At 41.7% G+C, this 20207-nt stretch overlaps 3 protein-coding genes across 8 annotated transcripts in view; 2 read left to right on the top strand and 1 right to left on the bottom strand.

The window, feature by feature from the left end:
- Positions 1-1871: 1871 nt before the first annotated feature.
- On the top strand, positions 1872-9890 carry samtor (S-adenosylmethionine sensor upstream of mTORC1). 3 transcript variants are annotated; one of them, XM_085166654.1, is made up of 5 exons: positions 1872-2145; positions 5836-5977; positions 6101-6229; positions 6570-6684; positions 6991-9890. In XM_085166654.1, the coding sequence occupies exons 1-5, from the start codon at positions 1986-1988 to the stop codon at positions 7621-7623; spliced, it is 1179 nt and encodes a 392-aa protein (XP_085022780.1). In that variant the 5' UTR covers positions 1872-1985; the 3' UTR covers positions 7624-9890. The 3 variants fall into 3 exon arrangements, with proteins under 3 accessions (XP_085022780.1, XP_085022781.1, XP_085022782.1); XM_085166655.1 differs by lacking the exon at positions 1872-2145 and adding an exon at positions 2152-2858; XM_085166656.1 differs by lacking the exon at positions 1872-2145 and adding an exon at positions 3723-5711.
- A 171-nt stretch (positions 9891-10061) lies between these two features.
- tmem168b (transmembrane protein 168b) lies at positions 10062-18159 on the top strand. The gene is made up of 5 exons (XM_085166648.1): positions 10062-11805; positions 11898-13002; positions 13104-13246; positions 13394-13668; positions 14190-18159. The coding sequence occupies exons 1-5, from the start codon at positions 11765-11767 to the stop codon at positions 14735-14737; spliced, it is 2112 nt and encodes a 703-aa protein (XP_085022774.1). The 5' UTR covers positions 10062-11764; the 3' UTR covers positions 14738-18159.
- ptdss2 (phosphatidylserine synthase 2) overlaps positions 14830-20207 on the bottom strand; it is a 30361-nt gene continuing 24983 nt past the window's right edge. For 3 of the 4 annotated variants that reach the window (XM_085166651.1, XM_085166652.1, XM_085166650.1), the window contains exon 13: positions 14830-19634. In XM_085166651.1, coding sequence (XP_085022777.1) covers positions 19481-19634 — 154 coding nt within the window. In that variant the 3' untranslated portion in view covers positions 14830-19480. The remainder of the gene's footprint in view (positions 19635-20207) is intronic. The other variant, XM_085166653.1, reaches the window with a different exon arrangement.

Here is a 20207-nt window from a genome sequence, read left to right as displayed (position 1 = left end):
AGATGTTTTTACTCGGATACAATGATAAATCAAATGTGCCGTGAGAATGGGGATAATGCATCTTTAAAAGTTCGTTTCATTATAAATACTAGCATGAAAAATTTATGATTTATATTGTGTATTGTGTGAGCCACACTTTATGAAGCATAGAATTGCTTTAGAAGCAAAGGGAAATCAAATTGATACAATAAAAATCATTTAAACCGAGATGAGATGCAATTTAATAAATTGTAACTCATAGGGCCATTTTTTTCTCCACCAAAATATTAGTACATGTCTCAGGTTCCACAGTACATCTAATAAGCATATCTCCAGCTAAATAAACAGTGCCTTAGCCACCATGTGATGTGTGATATTTTGGGAGAGAGAAATACTTCACTGTCAGAGGGTTTAAGAATTTATAACTACAACAAACGTTTAAATAAAGCTACAGCTGTCCTCACTTCACATGAAATCTGTGCTTAAACTGCAAATAAATAGACACCCTCTCCAAACACTTCATAAAGTACACTGTACTAAAATCAGGTTGGACTCCCCTTATCCCTTCAGAGCTGCCTCAATTCACAGATTCAACAAGGTGCTGGAAACACTGCTCAGATATTTTGGTCCCTATTAACATAGCATCACACAGTTAGTGTGGATTTGTTGGCTGCACATCTATGATGTGAATATTCTGTTGCACGCTCTATTGGACATAGATCTGGTAACTATGGACGCCATCTGAGGTCAGTGAACTGTAAGGCATTACCTCATATTCTGAAATGACTGAACATGCAGTTAATAATAGATGTTGTCCTGCAAACAGCATTGACATATATGGTATTTAACTTTTTCCCCTGTTGTTCAGACAGTGGCAGTTTGTTTTCATTAGCCAGAGTCAAATTACCATCTCAGACTATAATGCTCTCCATCAGGATTTTCCAAGCCAATTTCCAGAAACAATAACCATGGATTGGCATCACTTGTGGGTTTTCAAATTCTTAGCCTATTTTAGAAAACATTGCATCATCTTTTCAAAGGTTTAATATTTGTACAGCTTTAGAAATGCTCCTTCTCAGACTATCCCATTTAACAGGACAGAACATCCTCTCCAGTCACCCTGTCTTAAATCATGATGGGGGTTGGAGGCGGGGGACTAGATCCTATATATGGGTCTGTTATAATATAAAAATCATTTGGCTTCATGCAAAGAAGGGAAATTATATATAAGGATGGCACGTTGAACTGTGTTCACAGAGAGATATTTCTGGAAGTGCTCCTGAGCTCGTGCAGTGATTTACATGACAGTGCTGCCATAGGGCATCCACTTTTGATTTTCAGCCTCTTTCCTTGCACACAGAGATTTCTCCAGAGTCTCATCACCTGTTGGTGATACTGTGTATTGTGATGATGATGACGTTGATGTCATTTTGCATAATATACAGTGTCCCAACTTTTTCAGAACAAGGTTTGTATAACATAATGCTAACAACTTTATTTTACAGGAAGTGCTTCCAGTAGTTTCTTCAACACATGTCCAATATTTTAATTGGAGAACTAATAAAAGAAAGCAAACAACGACAAAAACACACAAAAAGTTATTCAGTTCAGTGGGATATTGTCTAAGAACATACATTTTTTGTAATTTACTATCTTTGAATAGTTTTAGGGTTTAAACGAATAAATCAGTTGGCTAAAAAGTTTAGTTTTCTTTTGTAGATAAAAACTTTTGCAAAACACAAAACTACACTGTCTGATGTGTTGTTTACGATTTTTCAGCAATTTACAGATTTCCAAATGGATCTGAACGCTTCGCAGCACGCACGCCAGCTCGAGAATGCTTCCACGCCTGTGATTGGACGACGCGCTGTCAGTTTATGACGCGTGTATGCTCCAGGTAGCCAATCGGCTTCCCTGTTGTTGGCTCGTGCGCCGGTTCGCCGGTCGGGTTGCAGCCTGAAAAAGGGGAAACGACTGGCGGAGGGTAACATCGGTGGTGCGGTGCTATGGACCCCAGGGACAATGTCGAGACCGGGGAGACGGAAAACCAGTCGGAGCCATTCTACGTGCCAATTCCAAGTGAAGCACCGTGCAAGAAGGAGCAGGAGAAACTGTCGGGAGTCGTCAAAAACGTCCACAGAAAACTGCGTAGGAAATACAGGGAGGGTAAGCAGCCTCAGTGGGCCCCTCTGTTTGTCTGTGGCCCTGCAGCCTATGGGCTGATACTGTTAGTTATCTCACAAATGTTGAAGTAACGTTAAAAAGTTAGCGGTTAATCCGGTAATCACGGATTTGTAAGGTTTTTTTTATTTTTACTTCTGGTTAGCTGTTGTGGTGGCAGACTTCAGTCGACAGCAGCGGGTTGCACCAAGCAAGCGAGGCCTTGATTAAAGCTCCTTAGAAATAAATTGTGGCAGCTTACACAAGGCTCTTCTGCAAATAACATCCTCCCTCTCTCTCTCTCTCTCTCTCTCTCTCTCTCTCTCTCTCTCTCTCTCTCTCTCTCTCTCTCTCTCTCTCAAACCTAGTCAACACACATCTTAATATGTGACTGGTGAAAGAAAAAGAGTAACTTCCGATTGGCTCCCGGGTGTCAATAAAAGATAACTCTGTAGACTGAGCAAACAGTTACCGCAACTTAGACAACCTAATTAGTGTTGTTTCTGAGATTTGCTACCGTTCAGAGCCAGACAGCGAAAATAATTTAATTAAAAGACACATTGTGATAGGCCAGAACTCCCCCCCCCCCTTCTAGTGGAGGTTTAACTGTGTCTTGAAGGATAAAAAAAGCCAAAGGAGATCTTCAACTGTGGAGCTGAGATTGGGGAAAAGAATTTCGTCTTACTTTTTGCCAGGAGAAAAACCACAAAGACGACACAGTAGGTTAAATTCTGTCTGTAGCTGTTGCTTCCTGCTGTTTCTTTGCACACACTCATGTAAAGAAGGAAGTTTGTGGAAGGTGAATCATTCACTTTCTTTAAATTATTGGGGCCACTGCATATGAGAGACAAACGTGAGTCTTCTCCTTTTTTATTTTTTGATAAATATTCTCATTTTGGTCACAAGGGAAAACACTGTCTCTAATGGAACTTTGTTTACCACTCTAATGAGTTTTATTTCAGGTAATTTGCAATTTGGGGATGATTCAAGTAGCAAGAAAGTGTCTGTTTAATAGGAGATTACTGTGATTTCTTTGATTTGTTAATTTGGTGGGTATTAATGTCTCTTTGTTTGGCAAGCCTTAAAACAACATACAAATAAAGTGACCAAATCATTATTGGCCCTTTTTATGCAAAACACAATGCAACCACATGCTCTGATGTTTGTGTTCAAGTAGATGAAATGGGAGGAGGTAATGGATCTTTTAGTTGCAATCACTGTATCAGTCCATAAGCATCCAACCATCTTGCTTCAATTAAAAAAAAGGGAAGTTTGGAAAACCCCGATCTCAGCTCATCAGCATGCATACTTGTAGCATCTGTTGTCTTATTTTACAGCCCAATCAGTGCGGTTAACTCCATGTTTGAGTTAGCAGTTGAAAGATATATAGAGATTGAAAATGTGACGTCATTCAAGGGTAAAACCGCAAAGAATTCTGGGAACTCGTGGCAAGAGGTACTAGCGCACGCAGGCTTACAATTGAAATCAGTTACACAGCGATAAAAAGAAACACAAAAAACTGTCAAGAAGCTGTTGTATTATTAACTGCAAAAGCCGGTCGCATGACAGCCACGGGAAGCCGACGGGTAAAGAGATCCTTTTTTTTTTTTTTTTTTTTATCGGATTACGTCGTTGAAGAGAAATTATTCGAGCCATGTTTCTGAAGTAAAAAGAGGCGACAGATGGCCTGGATTGCAGCCATTCAAAGACCAAATATAACGTCCCAGAACACTCCAGCTCACAGGTTAGTCTGCTCCAAGCATTTCCACAAAGGTCAGTGTTTTGTAGTAGTTAATACGTCATTTTTCATAACATAATTGGTGATATAGGTTACAAGCAAGTCTGGCGCTGAACAGAAATTGTGGCGCTATGCTATCACTAATTGCCCAGTACGATTACAGCATACAATATTATTGTCACTGCTACATTTCTGTAATGCGAACCAGAAATTATTTCCACTACTAATTAATTACCGTTGAGCTCAAAGGTCCTATTAATAAACGGTTAACGACTGTGTATTTATGAAGACGATTTGTGAGACTGGTAAACTTATGATACGTACGATGGTCCTGTACTCATCCGTCGGTAAACTGTTCCTGGGCTTGTTGCAGTGACCTGAAGTTACTGAACTTCATGAGTGTATGCACTCACTCCAAGAACCGTATAATTATAAATATGAGCGTGGTGAAAGTTGGGCAGCATGCTAACGTATTTTGTCCACTCTGTGTGCTCGTAAGGGTATAACCCTTTCACTCCTTTGAATTTTTCCTCGTATCTTTTCTTTGCCTTTTCATCAAGTCTGTCTTTGTACGGACCGGAATTGTTCTCCTTCGTTTTGTACATAACTTTTTTGGGGGGCAAAGAAAAAGCAAGAAGGTATTGGAACCGGAGAATGAACGTTTTGCGGTGCTGCAAATGCTTGCATTTGATGCGGTACTTGGATTGTTTTGCCACGAGTTACCGGCATGCAATGCGCGAAAGTCACGTGGTCTGTCAATCTATATTGATGAAAGATGTATTTTTTAACGTCCTCTGAATTTTAAATTTAGCTACAAATCCTACAGAAGGTAGGATTTGTTCTGGTGATGACGTTGTGCTGTGCATAGTGAGGGAGTCCATGTGGGAGGAGTGCACAAGAGGTAAATTTAAAATATCTAGAGGAAATAAATCTTTGGATGAGTCAATGGCCAGGACACAATGGTTTGCAAGATTTCTTTATTTTTTCTTCTTCCAGTATAAACTAAGATTATGAATTAATCTCCTGCTTGAATGCATGGCTAGTTTGTTCCATTTGAATGGCTCTGAATCAAAATTATACAGTTGGCCATTTCACTGCTCAGAAATATGAAAGAAATCCTGGAAAGTTTTTTTTTTTTTTTTGAATAGTTAAAATAGTGTCATAGTAAAATGCAGGCATATTAAAATGTCAAGTCTTGGTGTTATTTGTGTATGCGCTGCCCTACTTTACCACCATAAAACACTGCATAACCCTGGTAGTGTATTTAAAATGAGCTTGGATTAATTTGTGGTTTGAATAAGACCTCAGCACTGGAGAGAGTAGCTGCTTGTTTTGGAGCCTAGAAGGGCATAAAGAAGTCATCCTGCGAGCAGATCTCATGATTGGTTAATAAGTGAAGCATGATCTGGTAGGCTTGGCATGGAATCACAGTGGTCATGTTTTGAAAGCACTGCTGTTTACCACCAACTCCTCTTGTTGTCCTTTCATTTCTGCAAATCAGATATAGTTTTCTTTTCTCCCTTCTGGTCATGGGATTTTTCCCTTGTTGGCATGTTTGCTTGTGCTACGGGCTGTCAACGTCTGAGCAGCTGCGAATGGAAAATTTTGTGGACATAACTTTTATTGTGAAATGACTGTTTTGAGGGTGGGTTTGTTTTATTTTTATTTATTTATTTTTTTAGATGCACAGTTCTGCTTCTGTGCAAGCAGAAACAAGGGAGACATAGGCAATATTGAAGTACCAGCAGTGACCTGAGATTTTTCAGCAGTTTTTTCCCCCTTTTTTTTTCTAAGATCCGGTTTTGGTGATTTAGCGGATAACCAAAACTTGCAAGTAGGTTGTGAATGTTTTTCTGTCGTCATACAAGAGTAGGACTTGAAGTACTTGAAGCTGTTTTTTGCCATGTTTTGGATATTTCTGACCTTATTTTTAAGGGGGGTTTGATTTTCTCACTTAGTGGGCGACTTTGACAAGATCTGGCGTGAGCACTGCGAGGATGAGCAGACACTGAGTGAGTACGCCCTCGCCATGAAGAATCTTGCTGACAACCATTGGACCAAAAAGTTTGAAGGAGAGGGCCGGATTGAATGGTGTCGCAGGTATGAACGCCCCCAAAGGTCTTCGGTCATCTTTTAGGTTTTATAGAGCCTGGTGAAATCGGACTAATCTTAGCCTGTAAAATGAGCTTCTGTAAACGCAGTGTTTTGATGCCACTTCCACAGCGTCTGTCAAGAGTACTTTTTGGATGGTGGAATGAAAAGAGTGTTAGAGAAGGATCAGAAAAGTGCCACGCTTGCTATGGGTGTGGGTACAGCATCTACGAGTGCCCAGCCGTACAGCACCATCCCCAGGTAAGATGAAGTAAGAGTGTTATCTGTCATGAGTTAACAGTATATCATAAAGTCTATGTCCAAAAAACAAGAAAAATGAATTGGTACGACCTGTCCTCACTCTATAGTAATAATAATGTGCAATAAACATGCACTGATTCTTCTTTTTATTTCTTAAGTTACTGTGTTGTGTCGTGTCGTGTTGTACGTAGTGCCGATGTGGGACAGTTTTCCAATTTCATTGTACTATTGTACTATGATTGACTGTGCAATTACAAAGAGTTATCTTATAGTGCGTGTAATGCATATGATTTTGTGTATTATACTCATCAGGCATTGCATGTTGTTGTTTGTGCTACAGTTCGATCTCTCAGCTGGGGAAAATGCACCTTCTTGATGTGGGAAGCTGCTTTAACCCTTTCTTGAAGTTTGACGAGTTCCTCACAGTCGGTATTGATATAGTGCCTGCGGTTGAGGTACGAGTGCATATTAATTCTGTTTTACATTTTAATTGACCATGTGCTTTTATACCATTTGTTTATTCACATGAAATGGATACAGTTTCACACTTGGGTGTTTGCGTTATAAAGCAAAAACAACACCAGAAATGAGTCATGTCCTTTGCCAGTGCTGTGGTTAGACTACGTGAAGAAAGTCAGCAGAACACAGAAAAAATGACGCCCAACAGCTGCAAGTCATGAAAACAAACGAGCTGTGTAGAAATGTTTGCTGGCATAGATCAAGTTTGAACCCTGATTTGTGTTAAATTTGTGCTTTTTCAGAGTGTGTACAAGTGTGACTTCCTCAACCTCCAGCTTCAGCAGCCGCTCCAGCTGGCGGGTGATGCAGTCGAGGCTTTCCTCCGCCAGCTCCATAACCCCATCGATGCTCTGCCCGCTCAGCTTTTCCATGTGGTGGTCTTCTCCCTGCTTTTGTCCTACTTCCCCTCGCCATACCAGCGCTGGATCTGCTGCAAGAAGGCCCATGAGCTGCTGGAGCTGCATGGCCTGCTGCTCATCATCACGCCTGACTCTTCTCACCAAAACCGCCACGCCCTCATGATGCGCAGCTGGCGTGTCGCGGTAGAGTCGCTGGGCTTCAAGCGCTACAAATATGTCAAGTATTCTCACATGCATCTCATCGCCTTCCGAAAGGTGTCTCTGGCCACCACCAGTGACCTGGTGTCACGCAACTACCCTGAGATGCTTTACATCCCTCAGGACTTTAATTCCAATGAGGACGAAGATTGTGAAGACATCACAATGCAGGTGCGCTCCGAGTTTGAGGATGACCAGCTAGCTTGGGGCTTCACGGAGCTACCGGACACACCCTATGATTCCGATTCTGGGGAGAGCCAGAGCAGCTCCGTCCCCGGCTTTCATGAGTTAGAGGATCCCATCTTGCTCCAGAGCTAGGCTAAACCAGCAACCCTTCCCGCCCTTTTCTCCACCTAAGCCCCTTTCAGACATGGAAAGCATAACATCGCTGGCTTCAAAAGTCTGTAAAAGCGATGGAATTATATTTAGTTAATATTCCTAATGCTTTAAATCAAATATACCCCTGACAGTGAGAGAGAAGGCTACAGTACAAGCATGAGGTTTGCCACACAGTATTATCAGTGTCAGCTTTTAGAAGTGTAACCACGCTTTTGAAAGTTAAAGGAGGCTCTCCCACTCAAACTCTGAGAGAGAGAGAGAGAGAGAGAGACAGGGGAGGGCCTCCTTTTTAATGGGAATAGAAATGGGTCACGGAGGTTAGTACTCTCATATGAGACATATTTAAGTCCATGTTATTGCTGTTTAATGCATCCTCTGGTCAGCTGAGCAGCTCACAATGAAGCACGGGACACATGCAGACTTGTGCCGTGCCCGCGCTAATGTTTCAAGGCTTGACCTAGTAAGATTGGCATTGCCGAAGAGCGACCAGGATGCTGATTGAGACGTGAAGCCGACACATTTCGATGCTGCCAGGTTACTGTAAATGGAGAGCGTGTCTGAAAAGGGCTTAATTGTCGTCTCCCCTCCAACTGCTGCGCTGCCAAATTTAACCAGCTGCATTCTTACCCCACTTCTACTCCTTCTCAAAACAATGCAGTTTGCACAGTGTGAAAGAGAAAAGTTTACAGATTATTTTCTCATATCCACACTCCTTTCAGAGTGTGCATGCACGCACACACACAAACACACACACACACACTCACTAAGATGGATATATTTTGATAAATAGTTAGGTTTTTTAAGAGTTGGAAATCGAATGCCCGCAAGATCTCTGAACTCCCCGCTCCTCTTAATATCAAAAGTCAGCTTGTCTATATTCTGTACTCAGTCTCTGTTTGAAATAAGCTAGAGTTGCAGGCTGCTCTGTACAAAAAAGCCAAATACAGCAAACCTAAGCAGCGCGACGGGGGTTTGATTGCACTGGTGAGACAGAGTTGGAATAAGTAGACGGGCGTGTTTGCTTCTGGCACATACAGCTCAACTTCCTGAAAACTTTTTTTGATGTTCATTTTAGTTTTCCAAGACATAAAAAAAAATGTTTGGAAATAGATATCCATAGTCAAAGAGTCAAACATTGGTGTTGTAAATTGTGGCAATGCCTTGGTAACTTGGCATTCTATGAATGATTTTGTGTATCTTTTACCAAAAAAAAACCAACAAAAAAATGGTATTTGTAGCATTTGAAACATTTTCAGAACCATACAGTAGTATTAGTAGGTTTACTAATGTGAAACGTTAACTGTTTACTTATTGTGTTTAAAAAGGTACAAGTGCATAGTAGGTACAAGGTTTTTGTCTTGCTCTTCTCTTAAAGACTGACTTCATTCTGAATTATCTTTTTTCCTGCTGTTGCATTTAATCTTTTGTCTTAAGCAGCAGATTGGTACAACACTGCATGTCAGTGACTTTACACCAGTTTCCTTTGACACAGTTTTAAAACTTTGATGTGAAAATACAGCTCTCCACAAAAGCAGATGCAGAGTTCCTTAGAAAAATCACAGAGAGAAATTTACACTCTTGTAAAAAAGGTGAAATATTGTAAAATTTAGAAAGCGAGGTCAGATCTGAAAATGCTGTATGCTGCAGGGAGGTTTTAGCTAAGACACTACCAGGTGAAATGTTATTGTGTGTTCCTGCTGGTTCCTGAATAGACTAAATGTGTGGGTGTGGCTTAGACTGTGTGACTGAAGGAGTGAATTTCTAGTGTGTGGAATTTTTTTTTTTTGATTTTTTGTTTTTGTCAGTGGCACTTTATCATTGATCCCAAAGGGTGTCACAAAATGTTGTTTCTTTTCACAATTTTACAACCAATGTGATAGGCCCACAAAACGATACCAATAATAACTGTAAGGTGCCTTCTGTGTTTTTGTTTTGTCCATCATATTAGTGGATATATGTTTATGTAATGCAGTGTGTTTTTGCCATTTCCATATCATTTTCTGGTTAATGCATATCTCTGCTGTTTTGTTTTGTTTTATCTTTCTGTTTTTTAACAGGAGAAAAAAAATTCACAGTACATATTCAGACTTTAAAGGAGCGTGTTTTGTGATTTCTGTCTTCCAGTGTTTCTTTTGGCCTATTTGCATGATATGGATCATCTTCATTATCAGCATTTTCAACAGTGCAGAACAATGTGTGCTTACAGTACCATTGTATTTCTCTTTTATAAATGAATGTAAATATAAGGTGGTGTGTGTGTGTGTGTGTGTGTGTGTGTGTGTGTGTGTGTGTGTGTGTGTGTGTGTGTGTGTGTGTGTGTGTGTGTGTGTGTGTGTGTGTGTGTGTGTGTGTGTGTGTGTGTGTGTGTGTGTGTGTGTTCCTGTTCCTTCTTTTGTGCTAAGATTTTTAGATTAAAAAAAAAAAAATCAGTTGTTTACAACTTAGAACGTTATGAAGAGTCCGCGACTCTCTTTTACAAGTTGATCAGAAGTTCTTCATCTTCTTCTGATAGTACTATACAGAAATGTTTTTTTTTAAAACATTCAAACCCCATGGCCGCAGAGTTTTTAATTAATAATATTAAAAAAGGAGTGTTAGTATTTTTGTAAGGAAGGGATGTCATATTTATTTTACATTGTCGGCCCCGTACAGCCCACTTTGATGGGGCTAGACCGTCGAGTAGCCCAGAGCAGTGAAACTCCCCTTTCTGTCAGAGCAGACACATTTAACTAAACTTTTAATCCCTGAGATTATGATAATATAAGAAAAAAGTGCAATTTCATGATAGATGTCTAAAATAACAAAAGGTTCTTGTAGTTTATTACCCAGATTTATAAAATCTAAAATTATCAGGTTTATAAAATTTAACAACTTTATAAAGTCTCGTTTGGTTAATTCAGATTTTTTTTTCAGACCCACTTTAGAAAAACTAACATTTCTTCAGTAGATGGTGAAGAAATTGGTGACATGATGGAATTTTTGGTAATTTCATTGTTTAACTATTACATGCACCACACAAAGATAAACTCTTATGAACTCCTTCAAAGCCATCCAGTTATTGTCTTTGACAGGCTGGTTCTGACCCTCGCACCGTATGTTTGACACCCCTGTAAAGTGATGGGAGACCTCTATCTAAACACATATGCGGTCAAAAGAGTAGCTGGTGGGGTCTCACATTGAGCCCACACAGAAATCAGAACAACTTAAGTGTGCTTTAAACAATGCTCATCCAAAGTCTCTAAAGTTGTAGTGAAGAGAAGCAGAAATGTAATTGTTCATCTGGTGTTTTAATAGTAGTAGCAGAGTGCACTGACTGGCACGTTGGGCCAAAGTCTTCCATAAGCGTTCAACTAGGGTTAAAATTTTGAGAATATGAAGCTATGCAACTCACATAATTTTCATGCTCGTGAAACATTTAGCGACCCATCGTGCCCTGAGGATAGAAGTAAAATCATGGAAGAGACCATGTCCACAGGAAAAAGGCGATTACTAAAAGAAAAAAAAAAAAAGTTAATTAAAGTGTAAATATCTACAAGGGAAAATGTAGGCCTAAACCATGTCGGGGGAAAAACGGCAACAAACTGGATTTTCTAAATGCAGGGGTCAAATAATCGGATCTTCCTTGAATGTGTCACTTGTTAGTTCCTGCCAGCACACGGAGAAAGTTTACTGTTTTTGTCTTTGTTTTGTTTTTTGTTTTGGCGGCGGGGGGGTCTTATCTTAGTTTAACTGAGGGAACTCAGTAAACAAATAAATAAATAAAAAAACTGCATCAACAATACGGTTTGGACGTTTGAACTTTTCAACACCAGTTCTGACCCTTTATGCTTACCGTAGTCTTAGCACGATCATGGCGACTGTCATCTGACTGAAAAGTTTTGATGTGAAACTTTTTGAACTGATGTCTTTCACAGTCCCGCTGGCTGGCGTCAGAATAACCCAACTGCGATCGTTTATAATCGTGCCAAACGTCAGATGGAAGAATACAAACAAGTGACATTCAAGATGTGAGTGTTTTGACCGCTGACACTAACCGTCCTGAAGATGTGCCGCTGAGGAGCTAACGCCAGCTAAGCTAGCTACTTTCAACAAGTTAGCCCGCTGGCTAAACCGAGTTTGAATGTTGCGGGATTTCAGATGTCACAGTGGACAGCAGACCGGGTAATATCTGGCTTAAATGCCATTTTTTGGTTTCAGGTCGTTGGTATTTAATTTAAAAGGAAAATGTGTCGTTTTCTGCGTTATTGTGTCAGTCACTGCCTTCACGCAGCGATGACCCGGCTGGAGGAAGTCAACGGAGAGATGAGCATGTGGTCATCAGTCCGATGGCTAGGCTACTTGTCCGGGCTTAACCTGCTCGTGGCCCTGTGCATAGGTCTCTATGTCCGGTGGGAAACAAGCGCGGAGTCCGCTCTTCTTGTCATTTTTGTTTTGGCCCTGGTTGTCCTCGGAATAGCTATTGGCCTCTACTACTTCAGTATGGAGAAGATGAGCCTCAGCATCCTCCACCTGTGGTTCGGTTTTTTGCTGGGTCTCCTGTGTTTCCTCAACTCCCCCGCCCTGGACATCGACGTCAGGGAGCAGGTTACCAACTACCTGCTGCTGGCCAGCGTGGCTCTGAGGACACTGTGGGCGCTGCTGGAGAGACTGGTTGGATGTGCTAGGTATCGTCCTGCCTTCTTGACCTCCGCGGAGCGCCTGGAGCTAGCTGGCTTTGCGATCGCCAGCACCGCTCTGCTCATTCAGAAGTCCCTGAGCGTGATGGTGCTCGTGGTCGCTCTGGGCACGGTCATGGTTGCGCTGCGGATGAAGGCTCTCCTGGCGCTCGCCAACCTGGCGTGCTTCGCTATCATCACTGCCGTGCTGTTCTTTAAGTCTCTGAACATTACCACCAACCCGTTCGCCCTCTCCTGCTTCTTCAGCCAGCTCATCTGCGACCCTCTGCTCGATGTCTACTTCAGCGGTCTCTCTGTGACCGAGCGCTGGCAACCGTTTCTGGTGTGGAGGGGGCTGTGGCGCCGGGTCTCCCTCCTGCCCCTGCTGGCGGTGGAGGTGAGCTTCATCGTGCTTTCTGCTGGGAGACTCTCAGACCTGGAACAGTGGTACCGCACGATCCCAGCCTTCGTGGTGTGTGCGCTCTTCTGGGGTATTTGCCACATGGTGTTTGTCATCACTGTGTGGGGTTTTCACTCTAAGCTCAGCGAATGCCAGAGGCTGTGCTGGTCCCAGGGGTCGGAGGTCAGCGGCCTGGACAAGGTGATGGCCTCCAAAGGCATGCGACATTTCTGCCTCATCTCTGAACGCCTGGTGTTCTTTACTCTGGTGTCCACGGTAGCTGTGGGTGCTCTGTGCTGGCAGGTAGGTCTGTCTCAAAAATGCTTTACTGCTGCAGCAGACGGGTTATTCTGTTTCCTGTTTAATTTTTTCCTTTACGTGATTCTTGCAAATTTGCTCGGCAGGCCAAAAACAGTTTGTTTGTGAGCACTTTCCTGCTCATTCTGCCCCTGGAGTCTCTGTTCCATGGACTCTTCCATGAGCTCGGGAACACCTTGGGAGGAACATGCGTGGGCTATGCAGTGGTCATTCCCACCAACTACTGCAGGTAGAGGTCCAGCGTTGTATCTGAGAATTAGAAACATCTTCAATTTAGACCACATTCAGTTTCATGTTTGGATTTACGTCATTGATATTCTGTGCGCTCAAATGAAATGGAATTCTGAAAGTGGCATAATTCTCCTTCCTGTTACAGTCCTGACGGTCAGCCGATGCTGCTGCCTCCAGGCCAGGTGCACGAGTTGAACAGGCGCTCTACGGGTATGTTGAACAACGTGCAGCGCTTCTTTGCCCACCACCTGATTGAGACGTTTGGCTGTGACTATTCCACCAGCGGGGTAACCCTGGAGGCTCTGCAGTCCAAGATGAAATCCTTTCTGGACCTCCGCACCCCAGACGGCCCACGCCACGACACCTACGTAATCTTCTACAGTGGCCATACGCATCGCACTGGCGAGTGGGCGCTGGCAGGTGAGAGAGGCTTTAAGTTGAAGCAGTCATGATTAGGAATTGCTTTTTTCTAAACTTGCGTATGTATTTGAAGAAAAAAAAAGTTTGCCACTTTCCAAAAAGGAAACATGACCTGGGTTGTTGTAAAAACATATATTTTTAACCAAATATTGAATTGAAGTTTAATTTATTTGAGTACAAAATGCTGTTTTATTAAATAGCCAGAAATATTAGGAAAATGCATATTAATGCATACTACATCCTAAATGTACAATCAGTCATGCATATGTCTGTAGGTACTCCACCCAGAGGCCAATTTTGAACCAGCAAAAACCCTGGCAGTAGGATAATGCAAAAAAAAAAAGAAGAAAAGAAATAGAGGCCTCTCCCAGGCCTCTGGCAGAGGACCCGAGCTTGAAGGATTAACCGCCCACAGGGGCGAGCGGGGAATATATATATATTTTTTTTCCCAATTGAACTGAGAATGTGTGCCATTGTTTTGGAATCATCTGTAATCATCTGTTTCATGCGCATATCTTTAGGTGGAGACACTCTACATCTGGATTACATCTTGGAGTGGTGGAGGGAAAAGAACACCAACTTCTGTTCCCGCCTTGTTGTGGTGCTCGACTGTGACAACTCTCTGCCATGGGTGAAGGCGGTTACGAAGGTGGAAAACCTGTATGTTGCCGTCCAGGGAGCGACGCTCTCCAGAGCGGTGGACGTCGAGCTGCATGACCTGCCGCAGCTCGGAGACTTCACCTCCGAGTGGGTGGAGTACAACTGCAACTCAAACAGCAACATCCAGTGGTCAGAGAGGGGCAGGGCAGTTTCTGCTGCTTACGGCATCTCCAAACAATGGGGCGACTACACGCTGCACCTACCAACAGGAAGCGACGTCACCAATCACTGGAGCATGTACTTCCCCCGGGTGACCTATCCCGTGGTCCAGCTGGCGCTGTGGTGCGGCAGCCTGAACCTGCTGTGGACCTGCAGCGCCTGCCTGCGATGTCTCAAGAGACTCAAGCTCAACTGGTTTCCACCAGCAATACTGGACACGGGGCAGGGCTTCAAACTGGTCAGATCATAGAAATATGTGTGAACCTGTTTTTATTTGAAGAATATATTTCTAAAAATATTTTCTAAAGTTGATTTTTTTGTTGTTGTTGTTAGGTTTGGGGGTTTTGTTTGTTTTTGTTTTTATATTCTTTTTGTATCCCAAAGACGGGCAGCTGTTGGATGATAAGATTGTTAACCAGAATCTTTTCAAGTTACTTTAAAATAAGCCAGTTACTGATTGGGATGTTGACAAAGTTATTATTTAAAGTGTCTGAAAAGCAGTTCTGTTAATGTGTGACTGGATTCGAAGGTCTTATTCTTTCTTCCCCAGACATTAGACAAATACACAATCCAAGGTGAGACTGAACATGGACCCTATTTTGCACATTTTAGCACCGTATTGACTGTTAGATCTGAGCCACCTCGGTTTTCTGCACATTCACACAGGTGCCTTTTAGCTTCACCAAAACTCAAACTTGCTAGGCTGATTGTTTTTAACCTTAAACCAAAGAGTCGACGGTACGTTTTCAGAGGAGGATCTCAGGCATAAAAGCTGTTCTCTGCACTCTTCAGCTGCAGGTTTTGCTATTATTATTCTGTTATGATGAAATGATTCCTCGTACATTTTTCTGCACTCCTACAAATATTTTGTCACTCGTTGCTTACTGTATGCTTGAATGCACTGCTTTGTCTGTTCTAAACAATATTTTAGAATGCCTTTTACCAGGTGATCTTTAAATCCACTCCTGCTGCTTCAGGGAGTCCTCGAAGACTTTTAATTGTACCAATGCACTACAAGGCAGGTTCCGCAAGACTCTTGTAATGGACCACAGGAATTTTTCTTCCTTGGGGTTTATTACAGTTCACTGAACTATACAACTGTATGCCAATAGGCTCTGTGTGTGTATATAGAAAGGGATTCATGGGAAGAAAACCTGTTGGAGCTATGCAATAAAAAGTAAAATATCACTCCAGTGTATGAACTTGCTGATCTCCTTATATTATTTTTTACAAAGGGGTATAATTTCATCCATCTCCTTAGTCTCTTATCCAGTTCAAAGTTGCAGAGGTGCTGTTACTCAGTGCCATTGAGTCTGCTTGGATTCTGCTTATTTATCAGTTCTGATTACTGAGGTACCACTGTTCTTTCCGAAAAGGAACTGATAGTCGTCAGGATATTTTATTCTGGTGGATTGTAAAGTTTGGAACTGACAAATGTTGAAGACTTCTTTTTTGCAAGCCCACTATCTTGTGATAATTTGGCAGCAGCGCAATGGTGATACTATTTATTTGCAATGTTTATCTTATGTAAAATCCATAATCACAACTTTATAGAACACTAAGGAATCTGGAAAGCTGGCAACATTTCAAACTTCAGAAGAGAAAAAAAAAAGTGTGTATGCCACAGATGTGTGACAAAGCATTTTAGTAGTTACTTCCCAAGTTTTGTAGCAGTTTCCCCTTGTAGACGCACATGTCCAGCCCGTCTAACAAGTACATCAAGAGCAAAACAGATAAAGATTTGATGGAATTTGTTTCCATGGCGACACTGTATACAAACTTACCAAGCATAAACTTTCTGCCCTTACAACAAAAATAACAAAACTGAAACTCTGGAATAGATATTACAAAGGACACAATACTTACCTATAGTATTACTGATGGGTGGTCACTGTAACTGCATTGAAGCACCAACAGTTAATTCAATTTGAGGCAAACATCTGTCACCTGATTTATTCAGAAAAAAAAAGACTGCAAAGTTCAGTTTTTATTATTTTATTGAAAACATTATAAAAGTATGTGTTGCAGCAGCATATTCACTTTTTATGATCAACATCTTCACATTTACACAATCCAAGTTGAAAATGGCATTTACAGCAAGCAGTCAATGATCAATCTCCAGGAGACATGACTGGACAGGGTAGAGATAACGAGGCATCTACTGCCCCCATGAGGCTGCAAGTGAAACTAAACTGAACCGCAAACACTAAAGTTCCTGTTTTTGTTGTTTTGTTTTTTATTCCACTTTGATCCACACTGCTTCTACATGTTCAAGTTGTTTTTTTTTTTATAATTCAATTGTTTCTAATGCAGAGCTGATGTGCAAATTCATAACTTGGGTTTAAGTTTTCAGTTACTTCAAACAAAAAACAGTTTTGACCAATTCGAGGCACGAACACAGGTACACAGTGGATACCCAGCCCGTGTCTGAAAGTATTTGATAGAGAAAAGAAAAAAACCCTCAAGCAGCCGAATTAGCACAGCACAGGTTAAACAAGCACAAAATCTGAAATATCAGCTAAACATTAGTTTGAAATTCACACAGAAATCGCTGCAGTCAGAGCAAGAGCCACAACACTCAAACCACTGACAGGTGAAGTGATTAACATCGGTCACTTTACAAGGCAATTGTCTGCTGGGAAACCCTTGAGTCCATCCATAAGTAACTCCATCATGTACTTCCCAACTAAACATTTCCCCCATAAACAGGGGCCTCCCTCAGAAGGTCAAACTGGAGGACCCACTGCAAATAACCCACAAGACCCAAAGAAGACCTTATTAGCATCCCAGTGCCAGACACCAAAGAGCTCCCCTGGAGGCCCTTTGGCTGAGCCCTGTGTGGTCACAGCTACCCAGGCAGGCAGGTGGTTTAAATGTTGCAGCAGGAGGTGCAGCCTTGCAGAATCAATGTTCAGCTTAGTGTTTGTGACCCTCTAATCTGAACATTTGAATCTGCTGGATTACATTCACGAGAAAACGACTGCAGCCTCACTAAAACAGACCAGAATTTGGATCTCATTTCACAGATATCATTTACGTAGCACAGAGTCACCGGGACACGGCGAGGAACACAGATTTAACTGAACCCCAATAGTCACAGGACACGGACGCAATGTTTTGGTAACAGTGAGAGTTTGGAGTGAAACTGGAACATGCTGATATTTCCAGCTTTTTCAGTTTGACCACCTAAATAATTTTAATGTAAAGCTTATTTTTATTTTGAAACACTTTCATGTTTCACTAGAGCAGCAATTAACACTTGTGTTCATCGTCAGATTAATCTCCTGATCATTTTAAGAAAATGTGTAAGCAAGTAGTGATTGGATGTTTTCAGGATGAATTCATTATCAGCTGACTAATCGTGGCAGCTCTACATTTAGCAGATCCGACACAGATCAAAAGCAACTAAGACAATTCCTCATAATTAGGACTTTTTAGCTGTAATCGTGGCTGTACAGGTGAATTTGGTTTTAGCCGCCTGACCTCCAGGTGACCTTTTGTAACACTATAACTAGACGCAGACACTGACGACGCTGAAACTCAAAGAATCAAAACGAGCAGTTTGAGGTGCATGGTACCTCATGGTGGATGGTACTTATGGCTTCAGCAAGAACCAGATCTTAGGCTTTGGCTGATTGCATGTGCAATATGGTGACCCCCGCAAAGCTGAGAAGGGAAAAAATAATAATAATAATAATAATCATAAAACCCCCCAAAATGTAAAACTGGAAGAATGTTTGGCATAAAAGGAATCGAATATTAAATTCTAAAGTGACAAATGGTAAAAAGTGTAGAGGAACACCCACATCTCTGCCATTTATCCTTTTTTGTTGCAGTGAACAAACACGTCACAGTCTGAGGAAAACTGAGCACAGCTTCCCCTCAATGCGACTGTTGTGGATGTTAGTGCTGCAGGTTTCTCTGAACCTCATTTCACAAAAAAGGAATCTAGTGTTTAGCATTGATTTACCCTAAAGAAATAACAGTGATAAGAAAACAGCTACAAAAAAAACAAAAAAAAAAACACTCAAACTATATCCCAGACACCATGTATATTATTTTCACCAGTTAAATAACTAGAATGTAGTACATCTTGATTTTATTCTTGTCGTTCTTGTCAAGAACAAAGCTTGAGAGGAAAGAAAGGCTTTGACCAGTTTTCCTCTCTTGTGTGTGACTAAAGGAGGATCCTGAGCAAGAACCCTTAAGGCTCAGTGTTTCCAGGAATGAACGCTGAACTGTAAATGGAAAAAAAAAAGAAGCAGCTTAAATTGTCTTCCACATGTAAACAATACATCATGTACCTGGGACTAAACCTAGTGTAAGCTGTCAGAATGAATCAGGAATCAGCTGGTAAAGTAAGTGTCACTTAAACAAAACTGAACAACCATGTGTTGTTATCATTACTTGCGCCCAGGTTGATACTGAAGATTGCATAGTAGTGGATACTAAAACAGAATCCAGATCAGTCATTACACCTTCAGAAACTCCTCTAAATGCTCTCCTTTTTCTCATCTGCACCGATATGACTGCACAACACAGGGTTAAGCATATTTACAGTGGCAGATATGTTCCTCCTCCATTCCCATCCATTCTTCTTCTCTCGCTTTTTTGTTTTTAAAGACAAAGTGCAGTTGAGAAAATGGAAAAATTATTGGTCACATCTACTTTCCGATTCTGTACTGATTCACCTCATCACCAAACATTCAAAAAATATATATTACTAATGCAAAACTATCTTGTCTGTTAATCCACCAAATGTTCTTTGAAACAGAATGAGGTAAATACCGGAAGTAGGACAATAACTACACATACACCGAATGAAAATTGCCCCCTTCACCCCCTTGCCTGTGTTATACAACTACTTGGTTCATGTAGGCACAAGAACAGTATGTGTCCATCCTCTAAGTGTCTTCTTGTGTTACATTTCTCCTCAACTCCTCTCACTGTCCCCCTTCATTCGCTGCCGACAGCGTGACTGACCAGCTTCCTCTCAGGACTTCCGCTGCCTCAGCGTCTCGGAGCTGCCGTTCAGTTTGCTGCGACCGGAGGGGGCGGCTGTGCTGCCGTTGCCCAGCGGGCGGTCCCAGTCAGCGGGAGCTTCCTGTTTACGCCGGCGCGTCTCTTTGTAGCGGAGTGTGATGTCACTGTGAGAAGACAGAAGGAAAGAGCACACGCATTATTTATAGTGCGTCATCCCTGAGGGTCATGTCTTCCCAGATGGTTTCTGGTCCACTAACTTTTCTCACAGAATGTTTATTTGTTATAGTTCCTACGCCTACACTATACACTGGATTATATTAAAAGAAAAACAAACAAACAAAACAGCTGATTACTTTAACAAACATCACAAACAGAAGATAAAGCTCTGCTCTCAAAGTCTCACGTGAGCTGCATTTCTTACTTTTTGAAAATAAGAAAAATTCCTAGTTTCTCTTTGTTAAATAAATCCATCACTACAGGAATCGATTAGTCAGTCTGTATGAAATCCCTGCTTTTAGGAAGGTCAAGGGGAAAAATGAATAAAACAGAGAAGACCACCAACAGAGAAAACCAAATCAAACGACCCCTTTTAAACAAGCACTTGGTGACAGTGGGAAGGAACTGGAAGGTAGATCCAGGCTCAGGGATGGGCAGACATCTGCCACCACTGGTTTGGGGTGAGGGCAGGGACCTTTTGTGTATTTGACAACAAATGTCATTTGTGTGTCCCAAAATAA

This window comes from Neolamprologus multifasciatus, chromosome 7 (genome assembly GCF_963576455.1).
Source record: "Neolamprologus multifasciatus chromosome 7, fNeoMul1.2, whole genome shotgun sequence".
NCBI classification, from domain to species: Eukaryota; Metazoa; Chordata; class Actinopteri; order Cichliformes; family Cichlidae; genus Neolamprologus; species Neolamprologus multifasciatus.
The sequence above is the reverse complement of the archived record's forward strand: the minus strand, read 5'-3'. Positions and strand labels throughout refer to the sequence as shown.

What these genes read in the sequence shown, in the direction of transcription:
- samtor (XM_085166654.1), top strand. Translation starts at nt 1,986, where the DNA reads ATGGACCCCAGGGACAATGTCGAGACCGGGGAGACGGAAAACCAGTCG. An exon ending in GCGTAGGAAATACAGGGAGG is followed by an intron (nt 2,146 to 5,835) that starts GTAAGCAGCCTC and finishes TTTCTCACTTAG; the next exon opens with TGGGCGACTTTGACAAGATC. An exon ending in CCGTACAGCACCATCCCCAG is followed by an intron (nt 6,230 to 6,569) that starts GTAAGATGAAGT and finishes TTTGTGCTACAG; the next exon opens with TTCGATCTCTCAGCTGGGGA.
- tmem168b (XM_085166648.1), top strand. Translation starts at nt 11,765, where the DNA reads ATGTTGCGGGATTTCAGATGTCACAGTGGACAGCAGACCGG. An exon ending in TGGGTGCTCTGTGCTGGCAG is followed by an intron (nt 13,003 to 13,103) that starts GTAGGTCTGTCT and finishes TTTGCTCGGCAG; the next exon opens with GCCAAAAACAGTTTGTTTGT. An exon ending in ATTCCCACCAACTACTGCAG is followed by an intron (nt 13,247 to 13,393) that starts GTAGAGGTCCAG and finishes TTCCTGTTACAG; the next exon opens with TCCTGACGGTCAGCCGATGC.